This window comes from Schistocerca gregaria, chromosome 3 (assembly GCF_023897955.1).
Source record: "Schistocerca gregaria isolate iqSchGreg1 chromosome 3, iqSchGreg1.2, whole genome shotgun sequence".
NCBI classification, from domain to species: Eukaryota; Metazoa; Arthropoda; class Insecta; order Orthoptera; family Acrididae; genus Schistocerca; species Schistocerca gregaria.
In genome coordinates this window covers 552,088,835-552,102,793 of record NC_064922.1, presented here as the reverse complement: position 1 = coordinate 552,102,793, position 13,959 = coordinate 552,088,835, and the positions used below count along the sequence as shown (strand labels likewise).

Genomic DNA, 13,959 nt, shown 5'->3' with positions numbered 1-13,959 from the left:
CCATGGCTTCAGATGGCGCCAGATCACATGTATCATTCTTCAGAATGACTACTCATTAGTAAATGCCCTCAGGTAGAAGCTCTTTTCAACATGTAAATGTAATAGATTAAAAACAAAGATTCCAAGACTTACCAAGTGGGAAAGCGCCGGTAGATAGCCACAATGAATAAAACACACAAACATACACACAGAATTTGAGCTTTCGCAACCGGCGGCTGCTTCGTCAGGAAAGAGGGAAGGAAAAGGAAAGATGAAAGGATGTGGGTTATAAGGGAGAGGGTAAGGCCAAGGCCTTTAATTATGTCTGCTTGTGTCTGTGTATGTATGGATGGATGTGTGTGTGTGTGTGTGTGTGTGTGTGTGTGTGTGTGTGTGTGTGTGTGTGTGTGTGTGTGTGTGTGGGCGCGCGAGTATATACCTATCCTTTTTCCCCCCTAAGGTAAGTCTTTCCGCTCCTGGGATTGGAATGACTCCTTACCCTCTCCCTTAAAACCCACATCCTTTCATCTTTCCTTTTCCTTCCCTCTTTCCTGACAAAGCAGCCGCCGGTTGCGAAAGTCAAATTCTGTGTGTGCGTTTGTGTGTTTTATTCATTGTGCCTATCTACCGGCGCTTTCCTGCTTGGTAAGTCTTGGAATCTTTGTTTTTAATATATTTTTCCCATGTGGAAGTTTCTTTCTATTTTATTTACATCATCATTGTAAATGTAATAGGTGTCACAAGATAAAACACTTGTGTAAGCTTCATATACCTTATTCCAGAGACTAAAGCCAACTGTTACAAATTTACAGACTCAAGCAACCAGGAAAATTGGGCTAGGAAGGGCACTAAATGAATGCACATAAGAACTGCGGCTTGGTTGTGTTGAACAACGGCATTTTATATTGAAGTACAAATGAAATTTCCTCTACAAGGCTGCTAAAAACATAATAAATTTACAGGTGTACATTATGTATAACATTATTAATTCATTTGTTGACAGTAAAATTACACATAAATTCAACATGCAGAAGGTGGAGTTCTGTTTACAAAAGATCACTCTTACAAATGCATAGGGAAAGAAGAGTAATTATAAGGTAAAACAACCTAACCAATAGGAAAAAGCTTCTGCTTAACACTACGGAAGCTTATGCAATAAGAAAAATGGGAAAGCAGTTGGCACTATGTACATGCACATAAGTACTGTGTCTTGCTGGTGTTAAAAAAGTAGCATAATTTTACATTAAAGTATTATGACAATTTCTTATAGAAGTTCACTAACAAATGCAACAATTTTAGAGGTATACATTAAATACTGCGCACTAAAGCTCCGTGCGGTATCACTGTGCTACATAAATATTTTATGAATTTTATATTTAGTGTATACCTCTAAAACTCTTGCATTTTTCAATGGTCTTCTATAAGAAATTGTCAAATCACTTTAACTTAAAATTATGCTACTTAACGCCAACAAGACGCAGTGCTTTCACGCTTGTGTATAGCGCCCACTGCTTTCTCATTTTTCTTATTGCTTAAGCAGAATTTTTTTCCTGTTAGTGATATTATTTTAACTTATGTTTTCTCTTCTTTCCCCATTGCATTTGTAACAGCGGTCTTTTGCAAACAGACCTCTACCTTGTGCACACTGAATTTATGTATAATATTACTCTGTCAGCAAATGTATTAATAATTTTATACTTTATGTACACCTGTAAATTTATTATATTTTCAAGAGCCTTGTAGAGGAATTTTTATTCGTACTTTATTATAAAACGCTGTTGTCAACACAACTAAGGTGCAGTTCTTACGCACATGTGTTTAGCATCTTCTGTAGCCCAATTTTTTGTGGTCTTTTGGGGTTGCATATTTGTAGCAGTTGGCCTTAGTTTCTGACATAAGGAACATGTAGCTTACGCATTTCTTTTATCTTGTGATGCCTGTTACATTTACATGTTGACGAGAGCCTCTACCTGAGGACATTTACTAATGAGTAGTCTTTCTGAAGTACAATACATATGACCTGGTGCTATCTGAAGCCATGGCTTGCAATAACTCTTGTTTCATCAACTTCGTTTATGACAAGAGCCGCTTAGCTTCATCTAATCTATTGTGGCATCATATGATGTAATAAGTGAGTACATTTACTTCACAAATACTTTTCTATTAACATTTTATTATGTTTGTAAAAATTATTTTGTAACTGGTGTACACGTTTTTATGACCAATGCTTCTGAAGAAGATATTCTTACAAATATCGAGCCCATGGTCAAGAGGTAATAAACCTTTATTTGCAACTGGTTAGCTGATTTTTCAATCTACTCAAACAATATATTGAGAACTTTGACAGTATATTGAGAACTCTGACAAAATTTTTAACTGTTGTAGATAATTCAAAACCTAAGAGGCAGTCCTAAATTTTGCATACGATAGAAATTGATTTTTGTCAAAGATATAAATTTAAAAACATAAATATCTCTGACACATGAATTGACACTGTAAACAGACATGTGCAAATAATGCAAAACAAAATAAGGCACACATAAAAGACAGTTATAATTGGCAAGCTTTCAGAGCGAGTGGCTCCTTCTTCAGGCAGAAGGGTTGAAGAGGGGTGAAGGAAAAGGACTGGAGAGATCTAGGGAAAGGGGTAGATTTCAGGAAAGTCACCCACAACTGCTGGTCAGTGGAGACTTACCACATGGGATTAGAAGGAAAGAATCTTTCCTTCTCATCCCGTGCGGTAAGTCTCCCCTTGACCTGTGGTTCTGGGTGACTTTGCCGAAATCTTCCACTTTTCCTAGACCTCTCTGGTCCTTTTCCTTCTACCTCAACCCTTCTGCCTGAAGAAGGAGCCACTGGCACTGGCTCTGAAAGCTTGCCAGTTACAATTGTCTTTTATGTGTGTGTTCTGCCGCCACTTGGTGAATAGGTTTTTTATCTATCCAATTAAATTTTTTTTTAACAAAAGATTATTATTTCAGTATGACAAATAGCCAAAGTTGTAAAATAGCTCTTTTTATTATTAGATGATGGCTAGTTTTGGGTTTTTATTCATAACCCATTTTCAAATCATCCATCAAATTTTACTACTTTGGATTTTTGGTTGATTGTCATATTGAAATAGTATCACAAGTTGTTGACCCTTCAACATCCTAGAATGATAGACATTTGTGAAAAAAGACTATATCTGAAAAATAATGTTTAACCCTTTCACTGCTGCAGGTGAGCTCTTTGCATTCCATACTTAGGCTGCTTCTCTTGTGGCTGTACTGCTAGTTAAATGTTCGTTCCTATGCGGAGAGATGGCGTTCTAGCTGATATGAAATACTTACCGTCTGATTTTTCAAAGCAATTGGATGAAAAACTTCGATTTTTACACATCTTACACTCTGACATCTTCACTGGATAAGGAACTGGATTTCTTTTCATTATCCATCATACTTAGTGTGCTGCATCAAATTAAGTAAAACATTGCATGAAATATTAAAGAGGTAAAAATGTATTGTGTAACTTTTCTTATGGTTGATTTTTAGCTCATACGTTGCAGTGAATGAAATGTAGATAACACATTGAAATATTATGTAAAATTGTGAGCAGAAGATATCTCATTTCATTCACATGTTATTGGGTTTTATATCTGAAGGACATCAAGAGCAATGCGCTCATACATGTCCCTGCGCATCGCAAATCATATGGTCATAACAATCATCAGATCACATAAAAAATTCAAGATACCATAACAAGGTTTCCTGCAAAAGATAGCACACAATGAGGCACATACATTGTGTTATAAACTCTCACAACTTTTTTATTTGTGGAAGTAACTCATCCACAGCAGTGAGAGATCGGTGGCTCAGGGTGCTCTTAGACATCCATAAATCTGTAGTAAAATACAAGCAGCACACGTATACACTTCCACAGTACCTGGGGAATGGCTTATCAGGTCTTGTATAAATCCCACAACTGCTAAAGGGCTAAGAATACATGACATCAATAAATATTGTAAAACAAACAAAACTTATACATTTACATGCGTATGTAATGCTATATGCAGTGATAATTGTTTAATTGAATGCAGGTGCCACTTGAGAATGAGCTGTTGCACCAATCCAGTGTCAGCAAATAAAATATAAAAAACAGCTCTGTTGGATTATTATTTAACTATATGCATTTCCTGCTAAAAATGTTGTTGGTGTCCAGAAATTTGTGATCATTGTTAGTATAATGTTGAAAATTGCCATTCCTTTTGATAACTATAAAGCAACTGAATTTTCTGTGATAGGAAAATAATGAGGTAAAAATTGCAAAGTTACACTTTTACATTTCTTTTCTTGCATGAAAATTTTATTGTGCCTTCTTCAAATCTCTTAATTGACATTTGTGCAATGGTAGAATTAGTTAACAATTGATGATGGTGCTAGCTTTTTCAGGTTTTGATTTCACTCTGAAAGAGTTTGATCACTTTTTTTGAGATACGAACTCATATTTGAGTTATGTATGTAAAAAATAATAGTACATCCCTCTAGAAAGGCATTTTTTCAGATGTGCAGCACTGTAGTGACACAATAAAAAGTTGAGAATGATTCACAGTATACTAGATTCATTACAAATCAAGTTATTTGTGCTGAATGTTTGAGACCTAGAAAATTGTCATTGTTGTTTTTGATTAGTCTGTTTTTAAACAAGGTACTGTTATGTCTCTCTTCTTTTCTAGATCCAGATCGGAGACCAGTTCAGTTGCCACCACCATTAGCGGATAACTTGGGAATGTGTTTCCAAAGTCTTCGAAAGCAGTCAGATCTACAGTTGATAAAATGTGTGCAGGACAGCGCTACATCACAGCGAAGCTATTTTGTAAAGCCGCCTCTACGTGGTTTCACATTGTTTTTTCGTCAGAAGGAAATGGAAAAAGAATATAGAGCCAATGCTCATCGTGTGACTGACAAGACTGCTGATTCTCCTCCAACTTTAGCTACTTCAAGATATAATACATACTTTGACATTCTCATATCTGCATTAGTTTATCTTGCTGTCACAGTTTCTCTTTTCCTGTTATACAGGCCCACAGTTGCTTGGATTTCTGTTTGTGTGGGAGCAACAACAGTGCAACTCATAGCAGTGTTTCTTTGTATCAGTCAACTGGTTGCAGCAAGACATGTGAGTTTAATTGGAAAAAGGATCTCCAAAAGACTCTTGAAAATTTTCTCCAGCTGGTACCCATGGCATTTTATTGGGGCTGTCCTTGTGAGCTTGCCTGTCATATCTGTTCTAGTAAATTTTGTATGTTTAAATTTTGAAGAAGCTTCAAATGCAGACTTTTATTATAGTTACTTGTTATTTGTCAGTCTGGTTCATTTTTGTAACTTTACCCAACTAAATTGCTGGATGAAAAGTTGCTTGGCCACACTTGCCGGAGTTTGCTACATTGCATTAATAGCTAGTCATACTTGCCCATTTTTTATTAACATACCAAGCAATTTTTCATCATGGCTTAGAAGTGTAAATGCCAGTAATGAAAGTATTTATAATTGGAATGGCCAAATAAAATTAGCTGTTAGGAACTCCATGCATAATGGAATTGCTGCTTCTGAGTTGAGTACAAAAGAAGTAAACATTACCAGAAAATCTGAAGTATTTCTGTATGAACATGTATATCACATAAATAATTTGTATCATGGAGAAATTTTTCTAGATGTTTTAATGTTACTCATATTGGTTTGGTTTTTGAATCGTGAATTTGAGATAAGTTACAGATTGAGTTTTCATGGAAATGTAGTAGCTGCAAGAGATAAGGCAAGGGTTCAGAACATGAAAAATCAGGCAGATTTACTCTTGCATAATATTATTCCGAAGCATGTGGCAGATCAGTTAAAGAACACTGCCAAGTATTCTGAAAACCATCATGATGTTGGTATAATATTTGCTTCTATTGTAAACTTCAATGAAATGTATGATGAATCTTATCTTGGAGGAAAAGAATATTTGAGAGTTCTTAATGAACTGATTGGAGACTTTGATGAATTATTAACAAAACCAGAATTTCGAAATGTAGAAAAAATCAAAACTATAGGAAGCACTTTTATGGCAGCATCAGGTCTGAATCCAGGTGTACGTAGACAAAGCCAGCATCCAAATCAACATTTGTTTGAATTAATGGAGTTCGCTATAGCTATGCAAAAAGTAATTGATGATTTCAACCGTAATTTATTAGAATTCAATTTAGTTTTGCGAGTGGGTTATAATTTTGGTGATGTAACAGCTGGTGTCATAGGAACAAAGAAACTGTATTATGATATTTGGGGAGATGCTGTTAACATTGCTAGTCGAATGGATTCAACAGGTATTCGTGGTAGAATTCAAGTTGGTGGAGCTTGTTTGCCCATATTGTCAGAACGATATGAATTTGAACCGAGAGGTTCAGTTTATGTTAAAGGTAAAGATCATATGGAAGTTTTCCTTTTAAAAGGGAGATGTGGAGAAGTAAGTGCAGTCAGTGGTTGAGAGGTGATAACGTAAATGTTAACTTGCAATGAATTTCGTACCATGTATCATTTAAATGCCAAATATTTTACACAAATTAAATCTTTCATCGTGAAGTATAATTATGGAGTCTGTTCACTGCACAATGTAATGGAAAAAGAAGAAAATATTCTTGATTGTCGTGATTAACTTTTACACTCATCTACTTTGAAGTACTGTCACTGAATTAAACAACTTTCTTGTAAATTCTCCAGAAATCCAAATACCATCCTGATGTTTGTGCATAGGTCATCACATCATTATGACCTCAGCTTATATTTTTGGTGCTTTTGTAATGGCTGATCATTTTGTTATTTTAACATGGTCTTCATAAACAATTAACTTGGAGAAACTGCCACAACTGGAGTGAATGAATGAGATTTTATATACAGCATTCTAATATCTTAATCATGCACAAGAGAACAAGTTAATTTAGGTATCTCTTGTTGATTCAGTTTATCAGTACTGGGCCACAATTACTGTTAAGAGGAGGCTGATTGATTCTTCTTATACACATAGTTAGTGATTCCTGTGTTGTGGTTCTCTTTTTTTGTACAGTTGTTTGACATTCTAAGTCAAACCCCAACAGTATTCATTTCTGTGCTATACAACATACTGATAATCATAAAGTAAGGAAAGTAAGTTTTCTGTTACTACAACATGTGATGGGACTTAGATATTCATGCTATTTCTTGCATCTCTAAGTCAGTCTTTATACAGTGATGCTATGCCAAATTGTATCACATGGAAGTATTATGAAGTTATTAGAACCCACATTAATTTTGTTTCTTAAACAAAATTTTATTTGGGAATTATTCTTTGTTTATTCCATGCTGTTCATCTGCTGTTGCTGCTGCTGCTCCTGCTGCTAACAGCCTCCTGTGTTACATGAGCATGCACATAATTACAGTATCAGAACCTCATATTTGCATAACCAATAATCCTTTACAGATTTTTTTTTATTTAGTTGCTGATGCCAGAACTTAGTTTATGGTAAACTTAATTTTTTCTCCTTCTTTATTATTCAGTAGTATTATTATTGCCCTGGCACAAAAATCTGATTGTGCCATTTGAATTTTCAAAGGATTTTGCATTTCACACATGCTTCATATACAATTGATGCACACCTGCTAGTTGGTGGAAATGCCCATTTGTGTTTCTGATAGAGAGAGGGCTGTTATATTGAATGAAAAGTACTTGAATAATGTCATAGGCAGAGGAGAAACACACATCACCATCATCTGAAATATAATCAAATAGAGAAGATCAGTGTAACAAAAATTTGATTTCTTTTCTGCAGAAAGTATGAATACTTTATCTGTGGTAATATGTCATTAATACACACACACACACACACACACACACATCACTAGTAAATGTTATGTACTGTTTTCCTAACAGTTCCCCTTCTTAACAGTGAACTCTATAAGTCACAGACAGTGTCAATTGAATTAATTTAAAACAGAATGATGTTGATATTTGCAGAAAGAGAAGAAAGTCTTAACTAATAATCACCAAAAAGAGGGAAGAGAAGAAGTGGTAAGATGAAAATGTTTTTAAGACACCTTAACACTCATTCAGGCTGGACCTTTAACATTTATTTTAACCAATTTAAAATATTTATTCCATTGCAATGTTTGGGGGTTTTCTTACATCTTTTTTGTGTATAACACAAATTTTGAGAGCTAATTTGTGTAAATTGTATGCATACATTATGTCTGTTGTTACAAAAAACAAAAATGTGTGTGTTTCTAAAGTAAAAAAGTTATTAAAAGGAACTGAAACAGTATGCAGTAACATTTTCTGACGTGTTTTAAACTGTCAGTGTAAGTAAATTTATGAACAAGAAAACTTCCTAGGACAAGGCACCACAAGCAGTTGTAGTAGCATCTGCTTTGTGTTTAAAACTATTTATTTGTATCAGAAGCAAATTAAATTTTGTGCTACTTATCTTTATTGATGCCAGTATTCTGAACTTCCTTGTAAAATCAGTGGGATATTTTCTTGACTACAAATAAGTGCTGAAAGTATTTTCTCCTTTGTGTGTCTGCTTTTATCACTGAAAAGTATTATTTTGTAATTATCTTAAGAGAAAATTAAATGTGAATTTTTACCTCATTGCTTCAGCGCAGTTCATATTTAGAACTTACCTTTTAGTGCCATGTGTTTTGCGCTTCAAAGTGGGAGGCTATTACATCTGTAGTTACTCCACGTCTTAATACTTCATATGGCATTATGAGTTGCAATACTCAGTGAAATGAGTGGCATAAGCACAGACAGCTTACTGCACAAAGGAAGCAATTGCCAACACATAATAGATAATCAGAAAGTGATGACTGCTGTAGATCCCCCCCCCCCCCCTCCCCCCTTGTGTGTGTGTGTGTCAGTGAAAGCAGTTTCCTGTTTGCTCATCATAACTTCCATTACATAATGAATAGTTGCCTTTTTTTTGTGATATTTGCTATCCAGGATTTTCTATTGAAATGTTAACCAGATGTAAATAATTTTCCACTGTGCTGTTTATGCACGTAGTTCGATACTCGTCTTCTCAATCATTGTTTGTCAGTTTTCAATGAAAGATATCAGTAGTAGTTGTTTTGTTCCCTGTTTGCATCTGTATGAAATGAAATTTTTAGAGGCCTGGAAAGCTAAGAATCTAATGTTTGGTACACCACAATTCTACAGATACACAATATCATATTCTGCCATAATTTAATATCATTCCATTATTTTTATATGTAAGATCTGTTCTCTAAAGTTTTGAATTTTAAGGGACATTTGATGTTAATGACAGCCTGACCATATAAAGAGCAAAGCAGGTGCTACAGTCAAACTAAATTTTATCATTTAACATCAATAATTCTGTAAAAACATGTTTGGTGTTGGATAATCTTCACAGACACTGATAAATGGTAGTTCTTAAAGAACATTTCCTAAAATAATATGTAAGGAGATTTTCTACGTACTTGTGTTGTGCGTATCTATTTTTAAATGATGACACAAACTTCTGTAATCTCAGATGGTTTCTGTAATACTATAAATTGTAAGAATAATGTAAAATATTTCTTTTGCTTGTTGAGAGTAATATGTGTTACATATGAGAGCTGAAGTTATATAATGAGTGCTGAATTTATGGGAGTTGAGTTACCAAGTCATATGAGGTATGATTTTCAAAGGTATATATAATGTATTCATCCCTGTTGCATCATCATGTTAATGTGCCTTGTACAGTATGAATAGTACTGGATTATATCTCATTTGAGTTCCTAATGTTGCATTGATAAAAGATAAACCCGCCGTATTTCAGCTGATCAAAGTTGTCAGGCTATATTTCAGTACAGTATTATAAAGCACTGTGCCTTAAGAGTTATTTTTGGTTACAGTTGCTGCATCAAACATCTTGAAAAATGATTGTGGTGAATTAAAATATTCAGCTTTATCTGTTTTTGCAAATTTTTTTTGTTGGGCAACAAGGATGTGTCTTCAATCAATTAGCACCAGTATTATGTTGTTATACCAATAAATAATTTAATGTTTATTTTTTTATGACTGTATTAGCTAGTCACATATGTTCAGAAATACTTAGTGTTTAGAGATCACTAAATAGTGGTTTAGTCGTTATATGTAGTAAATTTACAATTCTTAGTTATAAAATAATTTCTTTTGTGATTTTGTAAAGTAGAAAGGCCATTGTAATTAGCTGCCAGACAGAGTGGGAACATTTCTGTACTTAAACTATGTATGTAGTTAATACAGAATGTTGATCACAAATTATAGAAGTTTTTCCACATATACTATTCAACTCAGCATTTAGATAATTATTTTTGAGTTTTATATGCTTATCATATGGTGATAACCTTATTTCAAAGTTAAGTGCTCTGTTGAGTTTCCAGTTAGGTGGAAATTGTCTAGATTTAAAAAACTGCACTACTGTATGGCTTATCAAAGTAGGTGAATTTTATTATCTGTAACAGAAAGCAATAATGAATGAAATTGTGAAGTGTCTTGTAGCTCCAGAGATACTACTTACAAGTATCCATTGATAAAGTTGTCTTGAAATATATGGTTCTGAAAACTTTTAACTACGTTATCTAGATGATGCTTCATAATTCCCATTAATAGGGCATTCTTTTTTATATTGTCAGCTTTTAAGTCATAAATTTCTTAGCAAAAGTTTGTCAACAAAACCTTGTATGTGAAGTCAGAAGTAGGTATTGCAAGTGTACTGAAATCATATTCCATGATGACTTTGAGATATGTCAGAATATTTAGGTACACACACACAATAATAGTATTGCCATTCGTGTAAAGAGCTTTAAATAAATGTATGCATTGTTATGTTTTCTAATGCTTAAATGCCTGTTGTATCATAGTGGCAGTATCATTTTCTTTCTTTAAAAAAAATATAGCATATATTACATCAATTAGTAGTGTGAAATTACACCATATAGTATATTCTTTTGGTTTTGTGCTTGGATTGCAGTTGCATGTATTCCGCATGTTAAGTACTTTAACAATACAGAATGGAAACAATTGTTCTGTGATCTATTCATCACTTGACAATATATTATTTGCTAGAAGAAAAAGGTTGATGTTATTTATACAAAAGGGAATAATAGGTACCATTTCGGAACTTTTATTCTAGAAGAATCGTAAGTTTCTTTCTCTTATGGATCTGCAGAAACAAACATAATGTTAAAAATGCTTTCTTTCCATTCATTTATTGCTCCATTTCTCTCTCTTGTTACATGTGATGATTGTTTCATTTGAGTGAAATAGTCCATTATATGCTATCCTCTCCATTTTCATTTTCACCGAAACACATTTAGAATGTTGAAGTTAAAGATGGAGTGGAAGTAGTCAACATTAGTTGTTCTTTTCTGAGCCTCTAGAAATATTTTGAGCTGAGGAAAAGTGGCCCCTCATTGAAGGTTACTTTTGGTAATATGTATAAAGGTGCATTCATAAAATCAACATTTTAAAGTACTGTAGAAGTTTCTCAAATATGGAATTACTGTCTGATAAGTATTAAACACTATTTACAGCATGCTCCCTACAGTATTTAACGCTACTACGTGTTCCTTCGTTTACAGTAGTGCTTTTGATGAAGTCAGGAATTTGTTATTCATTTCTGTATTGTTAAATGCTATGGAAATTGCCATAATTATTAATATATTCATTATCAAATGTCATTGTACAGTTAAATCACACAACTGTCAAAGTGTAATGAACACAACTAATGCTTTAGTGGAAAGCTAACAAGATGTTCATATTTATCACATTTCAAGTTACTCAGTTAAATTGAAGCTGTTAGATGTTAGTGCAAGAAAGTAAAGACTTTTAGTAACTACTTTAACAAATATACTGCTCCGGCAAAATGATTCTAGCTCTGTATAGAATATATTTGACATATAAACCACTGCATATGATACAAAAAGATAAAAAAAAAGGGAGATGATACTTTTTAAACCTGTCTATTGGATATTGCAAATTTTGTATGCATTATTTCCAGTTGCAGAAATTCTGAAATTATTTTCATTTGGTATACAACTTTTTATCTCACAGTTACAGCTTTACTACTGCAACTGGTATGAGCTTTTGTAGCCTTTGCAATATCTTTTTATATAATAAGATAGCTTTTTATATGTGTATTTGCCTTCTTTGGAGACTCAGTGAATTTTTATTGCTGTGACAATAAAAGCCAATGTTTCTCGTTAATATTTTTCTTCTTTGTCATCAAATAATTTAAGGGCTCTTTGATATTTATTAAAACTTTTGCAGACTTGATGGAATGAAACATTGCCACAGAGGAGAATTTGATGATCAGCTCAACAGAAGTAAAAACCAATGTGTGTGTTTCATCTGTCTCCATAAATGTAAACTTTTTTTCTCTCCATTAAGGACTAGTGTTGTTCTTACTGCTTAAAATTAAAATTGCTGTGGGTCTCATATTATGAACATTTCTCAGATGAAACTTTCACTTCCGGTAGAAATCTAAACACGTGCACTGAAGTGAGCTGTTGTGCATTTTGAGAAAAAAGCATACACAGATGAACCAAAACATTATGATCACCTGCTTAATAGCTTGTTTGTCCGTCTTTGAAACAAAATACATTACTGATTATCCATATCAGGGATCCAACAGTTTGTTGGTAGGTTTGTGGAGGTATATGGCGACTGAAGTCTGCTCACAGGTCAAGTAATTCACATAAATAACGGGATTCCGATTTGTATATGCACGACACAGGTATGTTCCATAGGGTTTACATCAGGGAAATTTGGTCACTGAAGCATCAATGTGAGTTTATTATAATGCTCCTCAAACCACTGTAGCATGGGTCTGGCTCTGGGACATGGACAATTATACTACTGAGAGTATACATCACTGTTGGGGAAGACGTCAAGTGTGAAGGGATACAGGTAGTTTCACAGCTGCCATTGTGCCTTCGATTACTTCCACCGGCCCTTGCAAGCATAGGAGAATGTCTCCCATAGCTTAATAGTGCTCCCACCAACCTGTGTCCATGGCAAACTGCACATTTTGAGCCAACATTCACCTCAATGATGGCATTTTGCGGAAATGATCATAGACCTAGTGTAGTAAAATGAGATGCACCCAAAGAACCAACACGTTTTTATTGATTGACGGTCGAAACCCGATGGCACCGTGTCCACTGCAGTCGCAAATGACAGTATCGTTGGGTCAACGTGTGAACAAGTAGGTCTGCTGCAGAACTCCATGTTCATCAATGTTTGACAAATGGTGTGCTCCAAAACACTTGTGTGTGCACCAGCATTGTGCTCTTGGCAGAGACGCCACAGATGCCTACTTTACAGAGCAGACAAGCCTCCGCACCCCACGTTCTGTGAAATGTCGTGGATGTCCAACCATTTAACTGCTATTGATAGTCTCAGCATCCTCCTACCTCTTTCCATAGATGCTCACGACAGTAGCACTTGAACACATCAACCAGCTTCACCATTCTTGAGACACTTGTTCACAAGCTCTGCATAATAATAATCTGCAATTTGTCAAAGATGCTTATCTCAATGGATTTACCCATTTGCATCCCATATCTTCACTAGGGTGATCCCCCATCTGTGTCTGCTCCACTTACATACTTTTGTTACCGCATCGCGTGCCCACAGTGCCACCAGGCAGCATCCAACATCGCAGTGGGCAGTGGTCATAATGCTTTTTGGCCGATCAGTGTATACAATGTTTGTCTGGAAAGTAAGTACCATCACTAGTATCACAATTCCAGAGATTTGCACTCTTCTCTCTGGTTCATTTTCTTCCCACGGGCACCATTACAGCCAGATTGTGTTGTGTTTACATTTATTAGTGATCTTTCAAAATGTTTAAGATAACATCTGAGGCAACTGACTGTGAAGTGCATTCTGTAATATAAGTTTGGAAAGCAAAGAATGTTAAATCCACTGAAATTCATCGTAGACTTG

General features: G+C 34.7%; 1 protein-coding gene across 3 annotated transcripts in view; it reads left to right on the top strand.

Annotated features, from left to right (window-relative positions):
• Positions 1-12,216, top strand: part of LOC126353953 (adenylate cyclase type 9) — a 218,207-nt gene extending 205,991 nt beyond the window's left edge. For all 3 annotated transcript variants that reach the window (XM_050003253.1, XM_050003250.1, XM_050003251.1), the window contains exon 9: positions 4,694-12,216. In XM_050003253.1, coding sequence (XP_049859210.1) covers positions 4,694-6,480 — 1,787 coding nt within the window. In that variant the 3' untranslated portion in view covers positions 6,481-12,216. The remainder of the gene's footprint in view (positions 1-4,693) is intronic.
• The last annotated feature ends 1,743 nt before the right edge of the window (positions 12,217-13,959 follow it).